General features: G+C 43.8%; 4 protein-coding genes across 4 annotated transcripts in view; 1 reads left to right on the top strand and 3 right to left on the bottom strand.

Annotated features, from left to right (window-relative positions):
• The window catches only part of T265_02600 (hypothetical protein), a gene marked incomplete at both ends in the record, with an annotated part of 7191 nt that extends 1969 nt beyond the window's left edge, over positions 1 to 5222 (bottom strand). The window contains one exon of the mRNA XM_009166879.1: positions 5164 to 5222. Within this exon, the coding sequence (XP_009165143.1) occupies positions 5164 to 5222 (59 nt within the window). The remainder of the gene's footprint in view (positions 1 to 5163) is intronic.
• The window catches only part of T265_02599 (hypothetical protein), a gene marked incomplete at both ends in the record, with an annotated part of 18130 nt that extends 1650 nt beyond the window's left edge, over positions 1 to 16480 (top strand). Inside the window, 2 exons of the mRNA XM_009166878.1 lie at positions 4792 to 4847; positions 16349 to 16480. Of these exons, the coding sequence (XP_009165142.1) occupies positions 4792 to 4847; positions 16349 to 16480 (188 nt within the window). The remainder of the gene's footprint in view (positions 1 to 4791; positions 4848 to 16348) is intronic.
• On the bottom strand, positions 6201 to 7103 carry T265_02598 (hypothetical protein; the record flags this gene model as incomplete). The annotated part of the gene is made up of 1 exon (XM_009166877.1): positions 6201 to 7103. One exon carries the CDS (start codon positions 7101 to 7103, stop codon positions 6201 to 6203), a length of 903 nt encoding a protein of 300 aa, XP_009165141.1.
• T265_02597 (hypothetical protein) lies at positions 10840 to 24197 on the bottom strand (the record flags this gene model as incomplete). Its single annotated transcript, XM_009166876.1, has 7 exons — positions 10840 to 11618; positions 13794 to 13949; positions 17369 to 17627; positions 17662 to 17783; positions 23753 to 23981; positions 24013 to 24086; positions 24123 to 24197. The coding sequence occupies 7 exons, from the start codon at positions 24195 to 24197 to the stop codon at positions 11319 to 11321; spliced, it is 1215 nt and encodes a 404-aa protein (XP_009165140.1).
• Between the last annotated feature and the right edge of the window lie 803 nt (positions 24198 to 25000).

The following is a 25000-nucleotide window of genomic DNA, read 5'->3' as shown; positions in this document are numbered from 1 at the left end:
AAGCAGGACATGAGGTTGACGAAAACTCGGGGACTGCGCACACCTGATGAGTCCCAAGAAGGGCGAAACCGGTCGTGGGCTATCGAGGAGTTTTCAGCAACCTTATGTGTAGTGCATTACAACGATACATGTATCGCGATATCTCGAGTATCGTAGCGACTGGTGGAGTGGCGGATTAGTCACATTATGTGACTCAGTTTCTTCTCAAACTGGAATGAATCAAAAGATCGCATCATTGACCACCCAAAGTAGAACGCAACTGGTTACCGTTCTGGTTCACCATTCTATCTTAATCCTGTGCTAGTCATCATTTACCGAGGGATCAATGTTAGTATTTGTCTACCATAATGAACGGCAATCGTTGGTTTGAGGCGAGGATACAAAAGTCAATTAATGGACAAACGTTGGGCGCTCGTCGTTCGTGAATGTACTTAGTGAATAAAGCACCCAGGCCAACGTAAGCAAGCGGCGATTGACATAAAGTCAATTTTTCTTTCTTAAGTTCTGTCTACGTATCAGACAATATACCGGACAGAATGGCTGCTGGAGTCTGCTGATCACATTTTCAACCTCTAGACAAGAATAGTTTGAAAATGGGTAGATTTCAGGAAAACTGGAGACAATGAGTCCGCGGGTTGTCATAAAAAACAAGGAGGCATACAATTCAAGATGCGATTACTTCAAATTAATTGTGCCATCCACCACATGAAACACTCCGTATGTGCACGGAAATGACATAGCGTGAATGTGCTTAAAAGGTCTGACGGCCTTGCACTGCAAATGTACAGATTCATCTGTAGCGGACTAGGACCTTATCAGCGTGTTCGGATAAATTAAGAAGCAAAGTAACCAATACAAAATCACAAAATCACAATAGGAAAGGAATGAGTAGTCAAATGGGTACTCACGAATGTGTAGATCCAATAGTCCACTGCACCGATCCAAATGCAGTAACTGGCTGTGAAAGGAAATATTCACTTGTCGAAATTACCCACAGATGGTTTCGGGTGAGTGATATATTCCACGGTAGGAAAATTATTCACGGCTAAAAAATGTCACAGGGGTTCATTGTGACGTTCAACAGTTTACACAAACACAGAGATTTAGTCCCACTGGTTCAACGGTCAACAAACAGTTCAATGGAGCGTAAATACACTCGTTCAGCAAGAAGTCAGCAGGTCGCCAGAAAATTGTGTATTTGTAACATTAAAACAAACGTCATGATACAATGTGAACGACAATTACAAAGTGTGGTTCAAGTTCAGGAAGAATGGTAAATGTGACAACGGATTACAGACACTACACATCCCTATTTGGAATCATCAGCAGTGTGCAACTCACGGAAGACAGGGTCTCGAACCAGTGAACTCTGGGTTAGTAGTTTGAAAATCTAGTAACTACTAACCAGAAGGTCGCGTGTTTGATATTCTCTCGATCTTTGGGAGATGTTCACTGCAAATGATAACCAATGAGGATTGAATAGCCTTATAATGCGTCTCAGCTTTTCAGCATAGATTGGATCCGCTTAAAGGACCGAATTGCCATTGAAATTCCAAAAGTTCCCCACATCTGCAACAAATAAAAGTGCGGAAGTCATATTATGTTACTGCCCCACAGCTGTCTTCCGCTGATATGACCTTCACAAGAAACCCCCCGTAAGGCTGTGAACAACTCTTCGCCTCTGAAACTGTGTTGATTAACGATAGGTTTAGCTATACGCTCACAGTAAACAGCAAATTATTCATTATTTTTGTGAGCCTATTACCCTCATTAACTCGTTAATTCTTTAAATTCTGTATGTAGCATGGGATAACCGTGACTGCCGTATAGTTTCACATAAATTTGGATATTCTGACTCGATGGCGATCACATAAGTAAGCTTTGTGTGCCATGCTGATTCCACCAAGGAATAGGATGTGGTTGTATTTTGGAGCTTCATGAAATGCAGACGCCTAAATTTTGTACTCACTCTTATGAGGGATGCTCGAATCCAAATATTAATGTCATAAACTAAACAAATAGACAAATTCTCCTAAAACCTTCTACGTATCTCAAAAGCTACCACAGCATGGCCTGGGATTTGCATATTCGCGTCTGACATTCAAATTGTGATAGTTACTTACACTCACTTGTGTGATAAAATGAATATTAGCTCAAATAATTCATCTTATTCTTCCCTGTTCCGCGGAACAAATGAGGACAGACCAGAAATTATCACTTGTCCAATTTTAGCTTCAAGGGATATCGTTTGCTTGCACATCTGCACATCGTTTGCTTGCACTCTTTTGAAGTTTTTATGACGGCTCAGTCTCGCGCTCACCTTACCTGTGACTCATCCTTCAGATCTGGTCCCGTGCCCTACTTGAGCAAAAAATTGTACTCAGTTGGTAAAAGTATACCCGAAGTCGCGTGTCCGGAAAGCTAAATTTCTGAAAATAACCGCAGAATGTCGGGAACAGCCAGAATGTAGCCATTATCAATTCTACTGAAGTCACTTCAAGTAGGTCACCGGATCCACGAGCCAGAAAACCCAGCTATCGACTGAAAGTTGAAGCAGCTAATCGGTGACGAATGTCGACACTTGGGTCTTCAGGCCTGACCCACAAACGATGCCAACCACCCAACCTGGCAGCTTGGACTGAAAGTCAAATGTACGCTCTAAATGGCTCCATGCTGCTGTTATTTTGAACTCACCTGTTTTGATTGGGGCTGTTGTGACGTCCAAGGTATCTTGTAGCTTCCTGGACCTCCGCGGACCACGTTGAATACATTTTACGTTCCTCCCAGATTTACCATTGAGTTAGCTTCGGTGATAATAAACTGGAAATAAACTGGATAATAAACTGGAAATAAATTGCCTATAAGAATGAAGCGGAAGCACTGACTAACGTTGTTCACCAGCAGAGTTTTAGAACATTGTTTGATTGACCGCTTCTGATGAGGCTTTTTGGAAAAATCTGTATTCCTGTGCGCTTGCCGACGACCCATCTACATTCAGTTTTCGCTTTTGCTTTGTCGGTGTTAAATCCATCAACTAAAAAAACGGAAACAAGAGCATGCCGTTAAACTATATTCCTCAACCTACCGCTTATTTATCCCGCTGAAGTTAGAGTTTGTGTTGCACAGGTCGCCACCTTCATTTAAAGTACCAGGGAAGCCATTTGAGAAAACGGTGCATACACGAATATCCTGAAACAAAAATGTATAATTTCGGGCCAAAATGTGCTACCCAGAGCATGAGCAGTGCATAGAATCTAGTTCTTCAATAAAGCATTGTCAGTTTGGGTCCGACTTAATGAGACGCTTGTGCTGAGAAAATGGTTCAGCTGGACTCATGCTGAGGGTACCGAAGTCTAGTGACAGATTAGGCCAAGGGAATGTCAAGGCTTAAGAGTATCTTTCTCTAATGACAGTGTAGTAGATGTCAGGGCCATACTAATCAGCAACCGATACGAGGTATGTCATAGATTTTTTCGAAAACGTTTCACACTTCATGCTACCCGGAAGAAGCAGAAACACGAGGGCTGGGATACTGCCAGGTCGCCCAAGTCTACGCAGGGAAAGTCGAGAGACAGAGATCGGGTTCGAACCACGGACCTTCCGGTCAGTAAATTCGTGCTCTAACCACTTGAGCCATCTCGCTCCCATCATGGCTAATTAACGATGACCATGCTCATAGGGTGGTAGTTTGGTGTATCGACAACTTTCCCTGCCCATAAAGCAAACCCATACCCTCATCTAGGTGCACGACTGGAGTATGGATACCGATCAGCAGTGTGTCTGCTATATTTTAAAAACAGCGGGGGTCGTTTCGAAATTAGATATTAGATTAATATACTGAAATAATCTTTCACGAGTCAATAATAAAAAACTCTAGTGAAGAGCAGCCCCTTCTTGCAACTGCATTCGTCAATTGTGAAGGCCCGCTAATTTGATCAAATCTCCCCATCTTAATAAAAGGTATAGATACTTTTCTGTTAAAGGCGCACCGCAATACTTCTAAGGTTGCTGAAACTATCAGTCAGCCCACGACCAGTTTCCTCGTCCTTGGGGGCTCGCCAAAGAGGCCCATTCCCCGATTTTCCATCAACCTTATGTTCTGCTTGAACCCAAAGTGGACAGATTCGAACAGATACTCTCATTTGCACACGAATCTAGTTTCAACAGAAGGCCCAGCTGAATACAACTAAATCTCTCGTTTACGATGTGAATAATCATAAAGGAGAGCTTAAACGTGGTACAGATATTTTGCCTGAAGAATATTCTATGTCTATCACTTTGCCCAACACCATGATTGAAACTACTACACCACTGCGACCAGATGATTTAACAATTAAAATTACGGATGCGTATAAAAATGGTCGCTTACAGTAGAAAAATAAGGAAAAACAGGCTTTCAGTTGAGTGCCAGTACGTGTTTCTCTGAAGCATTTGAGATCACTGCCTAGAAAGCATTTTTGCTACGTTGAGTGATGCTGAGGTTGAATTCGAACCTGAGGACCCATTTCTAGTTCCACTATCATACTATGTGACGTTAAGTTCTTCTTGAGTAATCAAAGATCAAGTAATTTTCGGTTTGTTTGTCTCTGTTTCTTGATAATGCTCATGCTCCTGGTTTGACTCTGAGTATGGATAGTGTAAAATATTTGTTCACCGCTAACTCTGACAGATCATTCGAATAAAATTTTTGCGTCATGCTGGCCCCCGAGCAACTCAACCCTGATATTGTCCCTTGCATCACAAGCCCTGCATTATGTCATCCAATTTATTTATTTTTCGTTTTTTTTACAGCAGCCTGGTTGGCGTACCTCAGACTGTCACCGTCAAGACATCATTCGCAGGCGCCTGTATATCACTGCACAGCTTTTGAATGTCCATTATAGAAACATTCATTTAGTATTTAGTGTTGCTCGCACTCGCCACTAAGAATGTGCAAAAAGTCAACTCCTGTAGCCACGAACTCGGCGCATGCTTCACAATGAGTTGGCAACCTGTTTGTCAGAGCAGGTGGTCGTTGCTATATGGGGACTTTGATGTTTCTCGGCTGATAAATAAATACGCATAAAACCCATTTGCTATCCTAATCCTTAACACGGACTACATATCTCTGCAAGAGTGATGGGATGTAGTTCACACTGGACGGATCACGTTCCAAAAACTAACGGTAAACCCTCACTGAGGGGAAAGTCGTTCCGCATGGCCCAACGACTATTTTGTTCCATGCCCAAAGTTTTATATGTGAATTATAGACAAAAAACAATGCACTGCTTGGACTAACCATAAACCTTGGAGGTTCTCTGAAGTGTATGTCCCCCTACTCGACTTGTATGGTGGGACAGCAGAAAGTCTATTCTTTTGGCCAACGAACAAGATGAACTTTCGAGAAATGCTGAGTTGTAGAAAGGTAGCATTCTATTGAACGCCTGAGCTTTTAACCTCAATCAATGCCTGAGAAAAGAACTCGAGTAATGATGAATGAACGAACGAGTATATGAAGTAAACATAAATTACTAAATAAGTGGATCGGGGACTAAGTGTAATAGTGCATCATTGAACGTCCCTTAGTCAGAAGACAGATCGTGCCATTTGATATTTCGTTGGTTTCCTTACAAAGTGAAAAACAAAGTATTTCAGATGTTTCAAAAAAGTTTCGTGCATGAGCGAAAGAACTTAGCAAAAGGCTGAGAAGCGCAAATTATTCATTTTTTTAGATACATTTTTTGTCTTCAAAAGAATTCACTGATAAAGAAAAGAAGGCGAATACATTTTGTCGACACCTTCAGCTGATGATCAGTTGATTGGTCGGACTGTTTACTGGCGTAGTAAACAAAGGGAACACGCCTTGTGCGTTTTCCCCTCAACTCGCCATCCAGTATTCTGTCGATGGATAATTCTGCTCCGGATTTAAGAGCAAACAAGTGGTTGATTCACTTGTTTAGAATTTCAAGTTATTAAGAGACCGCTTTTTCACCCCGTATTTCACGTACTTCTAAATAAAATCTTTATTCAATTTAATGGTTGGTAGTCGATTTTGGGTTTCTTCGTGGTTGATGCTTCTCATTAGTGAATATAGATGGCAGTAGAGACAATAAAATTTTCCCAGTCTGCCATACAGAACAACGGTTCTCCAAAGCCCAGAAGATTTAGAATCCTTCCACGTGGTTTACTGAACATTCGCTTTGAAACAGACATCTATCTTTTCAATGTCGACGATTGGATTTCGTTGTCCTTTTACCCCACACACGGTTCTTGATATCATGAGCCGCAAACAAACCTCGATTGACGGTGACAAAGTCAATCACTACTGACGATGGGGCGACATTGACTTCTGACGATGTACTATAAAATACGGGTAGGACTAGAATCTCTTCAATCGTTTTCGCGGTCAGCTCTGGTATTTGTGCGTATTTTCTCAAGGCGATTGCTAAGCGTGGTATAAAATGGTCGATGTACAAGTCCACAGTGATTTGGCGGCGATCATTTGAGACAGAATGAAATATCTGAGTGTGAACTCCACCAAACACAAGAGGAGAAACATTCTTAGCTTTAAGCCAGTCAATGAACTTGGATTCCCTCAGCATTTTCAGTGAGGTTTTTTCCCCTATTGTGCCACAAAACCTACCAGCTGCTCCGGTATAGCAGAAGATAATCGATTTTAAAGCTCCTCTCCGAGTGGTCCAGTCACGACACTTATGATATTCTGCGAACGTGGATAAAACTGCCAAGCTGGCGAAGGGTGGATCTTTCAGCACACAGTTTGTCAGTATAGGGGGAAGTTTTCCAGAATCACCACTGGTGGATCCAATTTTTCCCCGTTCTCCTTCATGTTGCGCCATCTCGTGTGTGTGCGAGTCAGAACGACAGTGTATATTTGAATTCAGTCGGCGATCGATCCATGTGAGTGCACTAGCTTCTGTCTTTTCGTGTGGGCTATCAGTAAGCTGCCAAGACATGTGCAAAGTGGGATTAAAATCTAATACACAGTGCAAGCCATTGATAATGTTCGATTTTCTTTCCCTATGGTAGTTCGACTTCAGGTGTTCTTTGAAATTATGGTGGATGGTATAACAGTGGTCAGGTTGCACCTGGATCGCATCGTGCATTACAGTTTACGGTGATCCTGCACTACAGTTGGCGTGTTCAGAAAATAAGCCTTTTAGAATGGTTGATGAGAAATAAACCAGGCTATGTTGGAGAAGCTGAGAATGCAACCATCTGTGAAACTGTTAGGGTGGCACGTATTCTGATAGTTAAACGCACTGCGCAAGAAAGGTGGACGTGCGCAACGCTTTCAGACAACGGCAGACCAGATTAAGAGATGAAAGCCAATATGATGATGACACCAAAGTATATATCGATTGAAAATTTTGAGACAAAAATCAAAGTATCAGATTTATTCTATTCTGATCTCAGCTTCTTCTTATAGTTTGATGACAATCTCATCCTTTTATTGAAACTCACTCTTCTCTGCAAAAAATATGCATGTATTGGAAAGTAAGCGAAGCGTGCTACCAGGGAAGCTCCCATTTAGTGGGAAGGGTTAATGTTTTATCATTCAGCCAGAATTACGTTGCCTGATTTCATACAGACTGGTAAATAATGAGGTTGATCTGCAGCAGTAGAAAAATCAGTCCATGGGAAGCAACCGATGTTGCTACTGGAGTTTCCAAAAACAGCTTTAAAAATGGCGGATACACCAAATCAGCGGCGTAAATGGTATCTGTTTCGACAAACGACTAACTCGCCACTGCGACGTTGTCAGCCTTTTTGAGCTTAACTGGTTACGATCCAAACTGAGAACAGTTTTGCTGATCACTTTCCACAGCCAAGCACCATCACATTCTAAGGAACCGTCAGTAAGTAATTTTCAGCTTTTTTTTCGAGAAATACACTAATTTGTAAATCAATGTGGTTATTACGAGAGACTAAACTGAATCTCTCCTATATGATATTCTACAACTGAATGTGCTGCACACAAGCGAGAAAAATCCGTGAAGGAACCCAGTTGGTAAGCAAGCTTAGGTTCCTCTGTGGAGTAAAGATCACGTGCAGCATCTCTCCTAATGATATTCTACAACTGAATGTGCTGCACACAAGCGAGAAAAATCCGTGAAGGAACCCAGTTGGTAAGCAAGCTTAGGTTCCTCTGTGGAGTAAAGATCACGTGCAGCAATTGTATCACGTCCTCATTTGGCGTATCAAGTGTTTGCCAATCACGACAAGTGCGTGGCCCATGACCATGGTGTTTGAGGATTCATGAACCACATTTTCGTTTGCATCATCCATAATATCTAGAAGCCAGATATGTTCCTAATGGACATTGTAGTGGTCAGTTCCGTGGGAAGTATTCTACACAAAAGTACACAACAGACCATTTTGGCTGACACATGACAAAGTTTAGGCAGGAAATGGATTATATCGCAGGCAGTTAAAACGGATGCCATGGTGTAGCTCTTTTTTCGTACAGTGGAAAGGGCACTGAACCGACAGTTTTTCGAATGGACACTCCCTAACCAAGTTCTGACTGCATTGTGCGATAATCTGCCACCTCCTTGGGAGATGTAAAAACATTACTGGTCTGCTCTTGCCGTACTATGTCAGTTTGTGCCCAATAAAGACAGGAATTTAGTGTTACTTTTTGGCAATGAAGGATTCTGTTCCTTGGTTAGCAAGCATGTACGCATATTTTTATGCTTGAATAAATTCTTCAAGTTGGTCCAACAAAAGGTTAGTATGCCAGTTGAAGCTTAAAAATGTTTGGCTTTTGTGTTAAGATGTTTTGGACAGGGAGGGCGTACAAAAATTTAGGTTTCATGTGGCAGTTTGACACCACTTGGGACATTATGACTTTACATGGCGTCAATTTCAGATTTTATCGGGATATTATAGGTTCTTTGTCCGTTTATTTAGCAATTCATCCTGGTTACCTTATAGGAGCTTATGTTGCCCTTAGGTGACAACTGTTTCTGACTTACCCGTACAAGGGTACTGATAAGTTCAGATGAGTTTTTTAAAATTTAATTTCTAATTTAAGGAATCCACCTCTTAATCGGATTAACTGTGAAACCTTGAGAATCCCTAAAATTCCAAATTTTGTCGATGTTTTACATTAAAAAGATGAACGCATCTTTCAAACAGTATCATTTGGGATATACCTCAACTGTGTGTGATTGAATGCATTGCTATTCGTAGATGAAATATATTTGTGGATGCCACTCAGCTTAAGGTGGAAATGGCTTAGGAGCGGAAATGCGATGTCCCTTCAATGACTGTTCCTCTGGAGAATCCACAACAGAGTTCTCAGTCATACAGTATCATGTATTAGTTTCCTCCAAAGAAACGATCACCCCTTTCATGAGGGTTCCCATGGCGTTTTCCTCCTAAGAGGATCACATTATAACTCTGTCTTTTCTGGCGTCCTCCTTATTGGGCTTCCTGCTGGCACATTTCCAAAAGAAGTTCATGGCTACATCGAATGGGCTGAACAATAGCTAAAACCTAACCGCAACAGTACAAATGGATTAAATTATGACTTGACAACAGCAGCGACGCTGAGAGATTTACGGTAGCCGTCTCCGTAAGTTGCATGAATTAGATTCATCGTTGCACAGCTTAAGTCCCAACGTGATACTGAGGGACATGCTACATTATCCATAATTCGACTGTAGTCTACTCACCTGCAGACGGATAGCCTCGTCAGATTTTTGCCCTGCCAATCTAGTAAGTGAATTGCAGAATCGAGCATAATAACCGGCGGATGTGAAGGTATACTTGCCAGAGTTGATTGGCCACCGCTTAAGGATAAGTAAATTCGGAACGAGGCAAATGCACCTCCCTGATCTGAGAACACTTGAAGCTCATCGCAGTGCCCAGCGCATGAAGCAACCGTCTATATACACACCACTGCATCTCAAGCTTCAGCGGAAATTCACAGCAGACGAGAGTTGTTCAAGATGGTTGTTGACTTAATCGGATGACGTGACTGCTGTTGAGTACGACCGAATCAACACTGATCTTCTTCAATGGTTCGATACGTAACAACCCGTAGGCCTGGTATTTTACGTTTATGGTGAAGCTGCCCAATCGCGAAAAGCTGTTGCAAGGTCACTGTCTGATTGGTGCTGTCAAAATCGACTCATTCAGCGCACATAGGTGTTGTGCGACCCGAAAGCTGCGTCGTGCAGCAAACCTGGTCCGAAAATTCAATAAAAAACCGATCCAACCAACAACTCGAACTTTGACTTCTCAGCCAACTCCAGCTAGTCAACAGTTATATCCTTACTTCATGTCCTCAAACTCTGGAAGATATCCTACATTTGCTTTCAATCATCACTGCTGTGCACTCTTCTTTTGTGGACAAATAATAGAAATTTTTACAGATCAGCTGAGATAAGTGTATCTCACCTATCAGTGTTTTTGGACAAACATGCATATTAGGAGATCTGATGCTTAAGGGGGCTTCCCTTCACTTTTCTGATACAGAACACTAGAACGCTCTTCAACATTACCAGCTGAGGGCCCAACCCAACGTAGACATGTATAAATGCAACACTGCTTTTTCTTGTGTACCTTGATCGCCTAAATAATTTGACCACATGTGGATAGTGTGACTTTTGAGTTGTGCAGCTTGATCGAAATCGATGGATGTAGTTTGGAATATGGGAACGTCCAAACAGAAGCGACTTTTTGAGATTCAACTTATTGAGCCACTGCTGGTGTGGGGGCAGCTTTGGTAAACCACTGATCCGAAACATATCCAGAAAAGGGACTGCCATAGACTTGAAAAAGTGTTTCAACTGGCTCTCTTGAACGCCTGTCTGCGGCGTGAAGCGATGGCTAGTGAATTCAGTGCGCAACCTGTGAGCACGGTAAACGGCGTTTCGGGTATTATTAAATACTGACCAAATACTTCGACATACAAAGAGTAAAGTTGGTTTTGTGAACAAGAGCGCCGAAAATCTAACAGTTTGACGTTTCATTACATGTCTGCTATTATCATATATTTTCACCTATGAAACGAGTGTGACTACATATCGACAACATAGGAAGTAAAGTCTGAATTCTGGTAACATTTGAGAGAGTGCACAATTATTGATTTCAATGTTCGGAATGTTCGAGGAACCATGTGATCGTGTATACGTAGAAACATATGAGAAGTGATCATCCAAATAAATCCAATAGTTGCAGAAATGAGTACGCATTCTTTAATCTGATTCTGCTCTTGGACGCTCATAGAACGCGATTCTCCGATAGCGCAGGAGTGCACGCCAGAATCGCCAGTCCGTGCGAATCAACTGTTAAGTCCTACGTTCACGATGTTACTGCTCATTGTCAACATCTCGCAGAGGGTGCGCGACCTGATTCGGCGGGTCTCTAAGAGAGGTGCATTGCTTCGGACTATGGGAAATAAGGCCCTTGGAAGTGATCAATTGAGCTCCGTCAAACAGCATTTCATGACTTGCCAAAATAGACTCCAACGGACAACTCAGACAGGAGTCGTAAATATGTTGGGGATGTAGAATGGATGTAGTCAGACCAGAACGGTTGGGACCAGGGCGTGGCAGCTGCGAGTGGTGAGCTGGGAGTGGGTCAGTCGTGAAATAACTGTGTTGCAGAGCCTGGAGCAAAGATTAGGCAATGTACGTGAAAAGGAAACCAGAAAAGCGAATTGAAAACTCACAATTAAACAAACAGCAATAAATATAGATATTGAATATATAGATGTCCAAATAAAAATTGTGAAGTAAGTAGCATGAAACCCCATTAGGCCAAGTGCAAAAGATGAATATATATATATATATATATATATATATATATATATATATATATAAATCACTCGCNATATATATATATATATATATATATATATATATATATATATATATATATATATATATATATATATATATATATATATATATATATATATATATATATATATATATATATATATATATATATATATATATATATATATATATATATATATATATATATATATATATATATATATATATATATATATATATATATATATATATCGATAAATCACTGGCGTGAAGAGAAAAACGCGGTCGAACCAGGTCAGAGGGAATTAAAACTGAGATTTCCTACTTAGAATGGCTGTTTATCATAAGATTTCAATGATACCAAAACACTGGACTGACTTGAATTAAATCTGAGAAGAAAAGGACTGAACAACGTAAAAGTGGTGATGGAAACAGCTATCTTGGTGCCAGAGGAAACTGAACCGGGGAGAAAGTAGGGGTGGTGAAAAAGTTACAACGATATCTATAGCGTTAAATGTGACTTTTGAGCGATTGAAGGCTTAACGCCTTCAACTGACTTGTTGTGCAGTAAGCAATACATTCTTTCACAAGTCCTAATCAGACAGCATTCAGGATTGCACTTCAGGGATCAACTTTCAACTGTCATCTTCAGTCCTCCATTCAATGACCGTCTGGTGTTTTGTCGAATGACTGGTAAAATAAAAAGATTTCAATCACCAAAGGATCATAAATTCAACAACCTCACGGGTTGGGATACAGGTGGCGTGTTTTGAACGAGTATGTAGCACTCCACACTCGCAGTATTCAACTTCCAGACACCAATAGAGACTACTGTCTTCTTGGTCGCGTACGCCAGGTTTTGTATATACTTCTGTTCCGGTTTTGTCGGGGTTGGCTGAGTAGTGTGACCACCTTTCAGGCGCTTTTATACTGGACGTGCTAAATAGCTGGTCAGTTATAACTTGGAATTTTGCCGGCATCACTGTGAGCCATCCGTACAAAATCTTATGCGGACAGAAAAGAATCAGAAACGCAACCCAGTCGTTCACCGCCACCCATCGTTCAAACCACCCGATATGATTAACTCACGGGAACTTCGCGGTTATTTCTGTCACAGAAAACTGGTGCTTCACTGGCATAAAAACATGTCAGTTTATCTGAGTAAAGTCTTGTAATAGAAAGGAAGAAAGTGGAGAAAGAAAGGGGACCCAGGGTTAGCCCACCGCAAAGATTCGAGATGCCTGGACCTCCGATACTTAGACAATCTGGATAGAAGCTGACAAAAGAACGCCAGGACACCAATAACTCACCATCGATAAATGAACTGATCACACTGCATAGGTTGCGCTGGCCTGGCGACGTGTTGCGACCGACTTCCTCGAAGGACCCTTTTCGCACAACCACGTGAAGGGTGGAAGAGAGCCAGAGGCGGTCAAACAGTGACTTGGGAGCGAAGTATGAAAGCCATTACCAGCAAACTCAGCTGCGCTGGTCACTGCCGTCTTCCTGGATAGGGACCCCGAGACGGGCTACATCAATTGCTAGAGACATTGTCAGACATGGCCCAGTAGCGCCCTCAATGGCGCTCGTGCATCCAAGCTATTGCCTTCAATGCACAGCTCTTTTTCCGACCCCTCCGGCCCACTTAACAGCCCACTGACAGTGGTGGATTTATGCACCAATTTATCAGCTACACCTGCAATGCGCAGAGACCTATCCCCCCCCAAAAAAAAATCATCGGTGAACGAAACTGCGGCAGCTACAACCACTGTACGACGAGTACGCGGTTAGTACAGCTGACAATGACGACATCAATTGGCTGCCATATCTCCCGATATGAAGAAGGATCAAGTGGACCCCAGTCTGAAGGGAAAACACCACCAACGGCGCCCAAGCTTGTTGTAACATCCTGTATTATTTTCAAAACATTTTGGAAAACCATAAGCATTCCGAAGACATTGATTGGTTGAAGGGTCATCCAAGGAATATAGTGAGAAAACTCACCCTGGTGGCAGATATTCTTTCATCTGGCGGATAGATCAGAAACTGTTTGATTAGATCCACTGCTTCGCGTGACGCATCCGGAAGGACGTCTTCAAAAGGCGTTGGTTCACAAGCATTGAAAGTTATTTTATTGTAGTCTGGCAAATCCTTCAGTTCCTGAATTTGGGAAGTGTGCGGAGAAATTGGAAATGTACGAGAGGCTTAGCCTAATTGAGTGACAGAAAAATTTTCCGGGGTATATATTTGGCATGAAACCATTCAAAGTAGTTGGCGTCATTTATAATCGAAGTCTAAAGTTCAGTTATTCTGCGGGGTCACTATAGAACAGACTCGCCTGCAAGCCGAGGCCGCACACCAGACCTTTTAGGCTGGGTTTAATTCATACTTTGTGTATAGATGCCTGAACACTCACCTTGTTCGGTCCTTGTAGTTACCTTGCTCCAAATTCCTTCGTTCGGAGTACCCTGTGACTTGCGTCCCATCGTATGAAGAGCGCTGTGAGCAAGTCTCCGATTTTGTTTCGTATCAACGCAGCACGTTATTTCTAGCTTAGTTCGTAATGGGATGTCCATTCATTCACCAAGCTTCCGCCCACTACCCAAAATTTCGTCTTATCATCACGTCAACCGAATATGACGACCGTCATATGGGCGAGATGGCCCAAGAGGCTAGAGCGCACATTTACCGACCGGAAGGTCCGTGGTTCGAACCCGACATTTGGCACTCGACCTCCCCTGTCTAGGGTTGGGCAACCTGGCAGTATCGCAGCCTCGTGCTTCCTCCGGGTGGCATGGCAGCCAGGCACCGAAAGGGTGCAACAGCTAAACGAGCTATTTATTTTTATATGACGACCGTCACAGCTATGCCCTACAACTTGCCCTCACTGGGCAGTTTACCATTAAGTGGCATGGCACCAGGCACCGAAAGGGTGCAACAGCTAAACGAGCTATTTATTTTTATATGACGACCGTCACAGCTATGCCCTACAACTTGCCCTCACTGGGCAGTTTACCATTAAGTTATATATTCTCACTTAGGCTTCTCCAACAGATCTTCCAACAGGCAGTGAAGTTAGAGAAACACTGTGTTTGGAAAGCTGAGAGTGGCTGGCGCGAAATTACGGGAAGATCAGGCCCCGTTGAGCTAGAGACTGTTGATTACTGAAATATCTTGAGTTTCATTGTGTTGCTGTGATTTCAATGCAAGCAAGACCTAACTTGCGTCCAGAAGTTGCTAGTCCACCTGACCTTGGATACCATCAGGAGCGCCCAACCAACATTGTATTGCCAATCGGATTAGTTTAACCACGCGAGAATAGTAAGAGATTTGCTTTATGGAGCCCAGGTAAAAGTGCATATATTCCGGGTGGAATTCATTATCCTTAGTCAACATTAGTTGAGTAGTGTTGGCTGTACGAGTAACAATATTAAACAGTGTTCGTAAGTCCGGACCAAAAATAAGGAATATGCCGTTGTAGGGAAGGATACGGCAAGTTCACACGTAGTTCTGCTCGCTAACGGCAACAAAAATGCCGAACAACGGGGAGTGCGGTTTTCTTGAACACTACTCACAAGACTGCAGGAAACTCTTCGACAGCCTACATCCTTCCTGGAGCTCATCTGTTAGATGTGGTCCCAGAATTTCCGTTGGCCTTGTGTTCTACTGGAACCAAAATTTACCAAATACACTCATTCACACACTGATTCGGAAGGACTCAAGTGCATCCGCCTAAACCCCTCGTTTGCGAAATCCTTCAACCGGATTTGCTGTAGGTCACCAAGTTTTTCAGGTGGTACGATACTCGACACAACAGTATATTCTTTAAGCGTAACACACTATTCATAGGGTTACTAAAAACTTTTGACTACCCAAGGCCGGTTCACTCTTCTCTTATTAAATTGGTCTGTAACTGAATGCATTCCGCATTGAAGCAGAACATAATTTTGAAAACTCGGGGGCTGTACATACCACATGGACCCTGAGAAACCGGTGATCGGCTGTCGAAGGGTTTTCAGGAACCCTACGAGTAGTGTTGCTTTAAGGTAACTCACTGCGATATTTTGAATATCGTACCAACTGAGGCCTTTGTGCAGCATATTCAGTTGAAGAATATCACACACCAGAGATTTAGCTAGGAATAACTTGAGCCTCCTATTAAAGCCATCTTGGTGCGCAAAAAGGTGTATTCAGAGGACGGAGCTTATCATTTCAGTTTACGAAACGCGTAAAATGGAATATAAATTGATGCCCATTCGCTTACAACATCTGAGGCACAATAATTCGGCATTAAGAGTGAATTTGTTGAACAAAGCGTAGGTTCTGATCCGGAATCTGTGCTAACTAAAGGACCCTCAGCTCATTTCTAGTTGGCAGACGGGTAAACTGTCGACCAACGCGTGAAGGAAAGCGATGGCAATAAAAAGTGCCGCACTTATCAAGATATCCACGTGCTCCCGTAGCCTATAAAACTTATTTTTTCATGTGTAACACTTGCTTTTTTGGCAAACCACATCGATAGCTCTCCTAGCATATTCTTCGGTCTACATCTTATGTAGTTAACACGGAATGTTCTCTCTAGTGATTATCAACTGCTTCAATACGAATTTGGTATCCACCCATGGCGTGACAATCTACTGTACGAACAAGGTCTTTCGAGCTCGCTTACTCCATTGTCTGTTACTGAGTAATGGACGTGGAAAAATCTTCCAAAGGATCTTCTCACCAGTAATTAAGACTCAACATTTGGATTGGATAGTAATAATTACATCCAAATGCGCTCAAAGCCTAAAATGAAGATGCTCGTCCACGACCAATTAAATCTATGGTAAATGTGTTCCAGTCAGTCAGTCGAGTGGTTCGCGGAGAAGACAAAACCTAAGCCACACAGCCTTGAGTGTTGCTCCTCGTCCGATTCCGTACTGCACGTCACAGACAAGGTCACAAGGCCCGCTCCGTGTTTACCAAAGATTCACTTTCGGATAGTGTTTTTATCTTCGTCTGACTTTTCCGTAACCTGCATAAAGTTAGATAAAACATAAAATCAACTGGCCAAGTCGCACTGTCCGTGTCCGTGATAGATCAGCGGTAAAGGTACGAAGATACTAAGGGGAACTCCGTCCCATCTAGCCTTGGGTGACCTGACAAGTTCCCATCCCTCGTGGTTCGTTCGAGTAGTATGGCGTGTATCCACCGAGGAGGCACGACAGCCGAGTGATCTACTTTTCTATTTCCCCTTGCCTTATCAACAACGGAGGGTGTTACAATAAGGAGACCGTTGCGTACAGTGTCACTGAGTTACCACGACAAAACGTTTGACAGGCACTGGAACAGTGCGGACATTTTGCGCATAGCAGCTGGACGGTGGTTGGTTTTTTCGTGTATTCACTAGTCGGACCAACTAAGCTGAGTCCGCTTCAGGAGAGACACGACAAACATCGGTTAAGAATTGAGCACCACCAAAGGCGAAAAATGGGATTATGAATAGACTTAGTAAGTGCCATCGGCTTCCGGATAACGAAAACTTTCAACCAACACATCCAACTTTGTGTGCACGAATAAGCCAAAATGCAACTCACTGGCCAGATCGTCTCATTTGGAGTCCCCAGTATCTTGATGACTACCCATAGCTGTTCAATATCATTTTCACCCTGGACCATTATATTTATTTTCCATTTGACATACCGGGAACAGTGGAGAATTGTTGAGCAGCTCGCCAAAAATGCATCCAATCGCCCTTTCATTTGATTATAAGTAAAAAATAACCACACAAACCATAGATCCACAGCGGCGGAGTATTTCTTTGCACCATACAGAAGCTCTGGAGCGCGATACCATCTGAAATGATGGAATACTTTCGAGATGAAGTTACCTCGTGGCAACCTGATGACTGTAAAGCCTTTCTTTCGTGTTTTGGAAGAGCCTGGCCAGTCCAAAGTCTGCGATTTTTAGGAGGCCACTTGAAGAGATGAGCAAATTGGCAGGCTTCAGGTCCTTAAAAAGAAATCATGGAGGGATAAGGTAAGTTGCTGGACATGGGTTAAGAAAAGACGGACTAAAATATTCCTCCAAATAGCTATGGAACTGTTTCGAAACTTTAATAAAGGATAGCGTCTTTGCACACGGAAACAATGCTCTGGGATGAAATTCGACCCGGGAAACTATTCGGCAGACACTGAAACAAGAATGCCTACACAAGAACAAACAAATCTACCAAAGATCAGTCCTGCTTTACAACGTGTGGAAGCGATGGCAAAACACGAAATCCTGACATATGATGTGCCTTCGGTACACCGTGCCAGATAAAAAAAACCGGTACTTCACATTTTCATCCCAAATCAATCTCAAACAGCGCAACTCATTTCATACTGACAGAGTGCGGGAAATGGACATGATATCTGAAAAAAGACGGAGTACCTTATCCGTGGATGTTTGTCAGTATAGTGTCAGAGAGAGGAAACGTCCCTTCCACCAATGAAACACTTCTGAAGTAAACTAAGGCGATAGCTTGCTTCCAGCACACTGCGTTTGCTGCAGACTTGCTGTGCCACAAAAACAAAAAAACATTCGACTATGGTACATTTTCTGTGCAACCCGAAGAAAGCACTACGGCACAGATAGTGCAGGGTATCAACACCTAGACAGGACCAATCGGAAAGTTAGTGTTGGACCAAACCTATCGCCCAAAATGCAGAGTTCCCACAGTGTTGATTGGCTTCTTGACGGTTGTATGCGAGTGTGCTCACAAGAAACGATCAGTCACTGAGTGTATGGGAAGCGCGGGGAACCCAACAAGGCTACATATACCAACTACTACATATCTGATCTACTTTTGGGCGCAGCTTGACCGGATAAACCAAGATGCAGTGAAATATAACGGGATAAGATTTTGCCTCATCAAAGCCAATGAGGCTACTGCGGTCGGCGTGCAATGGCTGTCCAATTCCAATGAAGACATATATTGGAACGGTAAAATTATCACACAGAACTTCTGACTCTACCAGGTGTGGAGAGATTTTCAGTAAGGTAGATGGATTATGGGTTGAAATCATTCGTCCCGTTATTACACCCGAAGATTTGACCATCAATCTACCAATCGGTTAAACTGTTGGCACAACTTTCAGGGTTCAACACGGATTATGTAGGGGTTCGCACAGCATAGGGTGAAGCAAAGTGAAGTTGTCTCCCAAGTCCAACGGGAGCATCAATATTCACACGACTAACGATACGATGGAACACCGAGTTACTTCACAAGTAGCGACTGTTGTAAACGTCGTTGCTGTTCACGACAAACGGATCCGGTACCATAATCATCGCGCCCAACCACTCAAAATGGGATATACAAGGGGTTATTAAAACCATCAAATCATCGACGGCAATTGACTTTGGTTTTCAATCCATTTGAGGTTGTGGAGCTGCACTGGTTGGCACCTTTCCCAGCTGATGCCATCGGCATATAGCTTACATTGAAGCATACGACGCTCTGTTTAAACGTCTCATATACTGGTGTTTGATTACCACGCGTGCATTCTCTCAAAGTTGTTCGGTTAAGTTTGTATTCCAGGCGGATGGAAATCATTCAGTTATTTCGATCATTAGTCCGGTGGCTTGCGTGATCACGTAGCTATTTTACTATTGGGTCGAGAGTTAACCGGGCTGTTTTAATACTTAAGACACGGTGCATAACTAATCCACAGGCCAAAGCCTCCGGAGTTACACAAGTGAAAACATTTGCGACAGCAAGGGAAATCGACCGAGGATGGGTGAACATGCACACCATCTGCACTTTGCCAAGCACGAGCACACGCTGTCCAACGACACTGACGTGTGCTCATTGCTGTTCTTCAGCCTCACAATATTTGCAAAGCCGGTGAACCTATTAAGTAAGCCTGTTGTTGTGTCCCACACACGTTTGTAGTGAGATAAGTTTCCACCCTGTGATCTAAGTCTGAACACCGGGCGGAGCTCGATAATCATGCAGATCAATCGGAGTGGTTTCACAGTCACCTCTTTTTTATACCGATGTGAGTGCTCTCCCCGTCGGAATAATCCCAGGATGTCTTCAAGAAGACAAGCGGCGAGCAAATCGTTTTCCAGGTATCGTCTTCAGAGCAATACTTACCTACTGGTTACATAGGTCATATTGTAAAAAATAAGCAATAAGGTCAAAAAGCGGGTTACCATTTGTCCAGCATAACAAACAATTCGTATGGGCAACTGGCCCGGCCGTAGTGGTCGTCCGGCTGTAACATCCTTTCGGTGCCTAGATGCCATGCCACCCGAATGAGGCACTAGGGCTGTAATACTGCCAGGTTGCTCAAGCCTAGACAGAAGTCGAGAGGCAGAGGTCGCGTTCGAACCACGGACCTTCCAGGCAGTAAATCCGCCCTCTAACCACTGAGCTATCCCGTCCTGCCGTAGACTAAAAGGTCAACAGTTTGAACGTGACCGCAAAACTAGTAGGTGTATCGGGTGTTTTTTCTCACAGAACCAAGGCAAACTGTATGCCCGTACAAAGCGTTTCTGGTAACTGTAGGTCGGGTGACATGGGTACACCGTAGCAGCTTCTGCCGTGGCTGAGCGGCGCAAGGAACCACTTTGACGTGACTCGTCATCATCATCAACAGCTGTAATAACCGCGTACTCATCGTACAGTGGCTCGTGTCAAACAAGGATACAACTAGAACGATTCTGATTGACCTAGTGGTTCCGCTAATGTATAAGAAGGCAGTATCGTAACCACCACTTAAGTTGTCTACCATTATGCTGGCCTGGCCGTTTGCTCTGTACAAGTAAAAAGCAACGGTGTGACTGTACTGCCCTTCATCATGACCAGATCCACCATCATCATAGTCATCATAGATAGCAACATCAGTGTTGACACTGATGATTCACCATCGTGCAACCAAAAAGTTTACCAAGTGATAGTTAAAGCATAAGGATGGAAGGAAGAGAAAAGAGTTGGTAAAGAAAAGGACCTGGAACTGGCCTACAGCAAGTAATCTGAGGCGCACACACCTCCGATCGCTCAACCAGACAATATGGAATAAACTGGCAGAAACAAACGCCACCGACATCGACCAACCATTTCTTACACTGTCATCAATGGTAGAAGGGGTCGTGGGGACATCCTGGAAGGCCGACCATACCAACAACACCCAAACTCTTTGTAACCTTCTTCACATTCTCCTAGCAAATCACACATTATAAACCTAGCGATTTGCACTATACGGAAGGAGTCACGGAGGACGATACTCATCTCGGTAGACGGTGTGAGCAGTACACGACCGAACCACCACAGTTGACGGAGGTGGATGTTTCCCGCAGATGAAGTACCTGCTTTACAACCAAATATGTTTCTTAATTACCTCATAACCAATTCGTTGACGGTATCAGAAACCAGAAACGTTTCTGAGGCACCGGTGGTCTAAAACCCGAGTTTGAGGCAACTTAGTGCTGAGGCGCGAACTTACTGACCAGAAGGTCCGTGGTTCAAACACAATCTCAGCATCTCGACCGATTTTGTCTAGACTTCGGCAATATGACAGTTGTTTATCCCTCGTGTGTCCCCTTGGAGTCATTGCACATAGGCACAGAAGACATGTTACAGATAAACGACTAGTCTTCGAGATTCGTGCACTGACTTCGGTCGGGGCAAACACGACCAAGGTACATAAAATTCTCACTAACCTCCACTGAGCATTCCTGAATTGTACGCGGTATTTTCGGAGACTGCACTTTCTGAAGCATGACTTTATACTTTGAAGGGAGAGGCGCATGGCGAAAGATAATATGACGATAGCCAGTTCACTTACCAGGGCTTGTGTTTTGCCTTTGTCTTCAAAGTTATCGTCCGCGTACTCCGGATCGACAGGGTTCTCACCAGGAACGACCTGAACAACAAGGCTTTGAAGACCTTTCAGCGTCAATGACGACGTCGAACAAGAATGGATAGTGGACATCCTTGTCAGAGACCATGTTTTGTGGACTGGCTTTTAAGGAGCCTAACACAGGCTTTGATATGCCCAGAAGTATGTGAATATAGGGGACCAATTACGCTCATAAAATTATGGGGCATACCAAGTTGAACGAGTGTGCCCAAGAGCAGTAGTCATCAGCGAAATTGAACGCGACCTTGAAGTCGAGAAACACCGAGACTGTGGGCCATCGGTACACATGACGTTAATCTAACACCTCACGGAGCATGAAGATGTGGTCGACACAGTCTGTCCCGTCGAAACCCTGATGTTCACGGGTCAAGGATTCGCGTACTGCCATAAGACGACGAGGAAATAGTGACTAGTGAACTAGGCCATATTTGACAATGTATCTAAACAGTGATGTGTCCAGACACTGGACCTCCATTCAGGGAGAAAGCAAACCAGTTGAGTTTGCCAGTACTGATTTTCACACTTCGCTGCCAGGTCATTGTTCGATCTCCCTTCGCTCACCTCCACCCTTAGCATGTTTTTTTATTATTTATTATTTCTTTCGGAGACCGTTTGGTGTACTTCAGCTCTATTGATCCGGTGTTCTCACCAGATGGGGTAAATGCTCCGAAGACACCGATGGTCAAGCAGTGAGTTTTTGATGTCCTTGAGGTGAAGAGGCCATGTTTCTGATCCACATAATAATATGGGGCGCATCACAGCACTGTGGACGCGATCCCTGACGGATAAGCTGGTTTCATTCTTACGCCACAGTTCATGTTCACGAAAGTTACTCTGGCCTTTCAGATCCCGATGGAGATGTCGTCTTTGGCTGAACCACCGGGAATGATACAACTGTCCGGATTTAGCATAGCAGCTGGCCAACTGGATTGTTGTGTGGAGTACCGTGTTGGACATTGGAGCCATTTTGGTCCCTGATAGTTTCGCTGAAAGGGGGCTTCCAGGGACCGGTCAAACAGATCAAGTGATGTAGCCTTTGCATTTTGCGCACCTGTTTCTTGAACTTTTCGAGTCCATCAAGCTCCGAATATCCACGGGCACGTGGCGCCGAATGGTGAGTCGGTTTGAGTTGTGGTTGCGACCAGGAGAAATCTATCGCCGGGTCTCCAACAAAACCACGGTCCTGTCAGAGATCCACCTTTTGGATGAGGTTGGCCTCAGCGGCGCTGTCTACCTACCTGAGCAACGACAACGCCTGGGCCTTTATCCCGTTGAAAAAGAGCGTATAGATCGTCATAGCAATTGTCCTTGGCAGATTCAGTTTTTTGGGGCTTAAGAAGACACAATAAACGGGGTGCGGTCACTCTCACCTTCTCGAAATTCGTTCACTGACGTTGCCAAGCAAATTAGGCATACATTCAAGTGGTGACACTACCGCTCGATCGCTTCATACGACAAACACGCCGGTAGGTTGGGTAGCCGGAACCTGTCAGATAGCGGGGGCATCAGTCCAATTACAATTCTTGCACCCTACATCCTTGTTTCAGACGGACAGCTTATCAGTGCAGGTTGAATCCAGAGTACGAGCGAGAGCAACTTATTTTTTTGCTTGTTCCAATGCGCGAACAATTAAGGCATCTAAGTGAACCAGGTACAAATGTGTGGTCGGAAACGATAATGCACATTAATAACACAATCATCCATCAAGGGACAAAGGAACAATCACTAGAACCAAGATCAGATTTTCCCGGCTCATTGATGATATTGGGAACGACAGAACCTCTATTAAGCATCAGATTTTACAGTCCATGGATGTTCAGATACAGAATTAGGTCGTGATCCAACCGTCCGACCGGAACTCCCAATTTTGTGGGTAAAAATGGCGCACATCTGACGCTGATTCAGCAGCCGTAGACTTGAAATCTATACAGACTACAGTGATGATACAAATCAGGTTAAACATCCAAAGAAGTGTACCGCTCCACCTATGCAAAAGAAACCATTGCCAAGAGCCTATTGGTTGGTCGATTTACCCACGCGCATACAAAAAGTGTCAACAACGAGGAAACGTACGCGATGCATAATCCCATTTTCGTGCATCACCTCAACTCCACAAAGGAGCATTTGTAAATAGCTTTTAATCTGACTGTTGTTCATCGGGGCCTCGGAACTTCGTATAACCTCGGTAAGGTCCGTCATCATGTAATCGAACACGAGCACAAATCCGGTGCTATGAGGAAACACTTCTCTCAGCCGGACAACATATGGACTAACATCAAGGAACTGCAATGTCTTGATCTCTCTATACATTAGACTCAAGCAAATCTACCTACCTTAGAGCAGTACTTCGAATCCCATCCGCTATCTTCCGAAGAGGTACTTTCTTCAAGGCCACATACTCGCCGCTCTATTGATCAAGATACATAAAGAAATTGGGTTATACCTCTATGTGTCTAGCTTTCAGTACTATGCCATGGGCACCCTCACCAATGCGTCCGACCACAGCGTAATTTTCCATCTGTTACCAAGCTACGGACGAGCCAATGGATTGCGAGAGACAAGCTATTCATCGTTGCGATTGGATGACAATTAACTAGCTCAGTCATGACCTTGAGCCGTGAAGTGGCTCATGATTTTGACTGTACGGATTAAAGAATTCGCCCCCAACAGAAACAGTGCCTGTTTCGGTATCGGGCGAGATAAGCCATCTGTTCCGGTCTCCATTGGAGTTCCTCAAGGCTCCGTCTTGGGACCACTCCTGTTTCTGATCTACGTCAACGACCTCCCAGACGTTCTTGCGAGTCCATGTTTACCTTTAGCGGACGACTTGAAATCCTGGAGTTCCAATGCCAGCGCCCTCCAAATGGATGTAGACGCTGCCAAGCAGTGGTCGTTGGACTGGCACCTTCCTCTGAATGATGAAAAGTGCGTCCATATGTCGCTTGGAGGGGATTCAGCGAATGAATTTGTTATGCATGGTGAAAAGGGACCAGAAAAAATCATGAGGATAGATGCCAAAAAAGATTTAGGCATCTGGGTCTCCTCAAACTTGTCCTTCGCACCACACCATGAGAAATCGGCCCAAAAGGCATTCGCCGTTTTACGGATGATCCGACGTACCTTCTCCCGTATTACGGGAGACGTCAGACCGCTCCTGGAGTACGCCAACAAAGTTGTCTACTCAGGACGTACGAAAGACGTTACCCTCATTGAGCGTGTCCAGCGGGCCGCCACGAGAATAGTTGCCGGCCTCAAGTCCGTGGACTACGAAACGCGTATCGCGATGCTTGATCTCTTTCCCCCGGAGTACCGTCGCCTCCG

Source organism: Opisthorchis viverrini (assembly GCF_000715545.1).
Source record: "Opisthorchis viverrini unplaced genomic scaffold opera_v5_31, whole genome shotgun sequence".
Taxonomy (NCBI): domain Eukaryota; kingdom Metazoa; phylum Platyhelminthes; class Trematoda; order Opisthorchiida; family Opisthorchiidae; genus Opisthorchis; species Opisthorchis viverrini.
The sequence above is the reverse complement of the archived record's forward strand: the minus strand, read 5'-3'. Positions and strand labels throughout refer to the sequence as shown.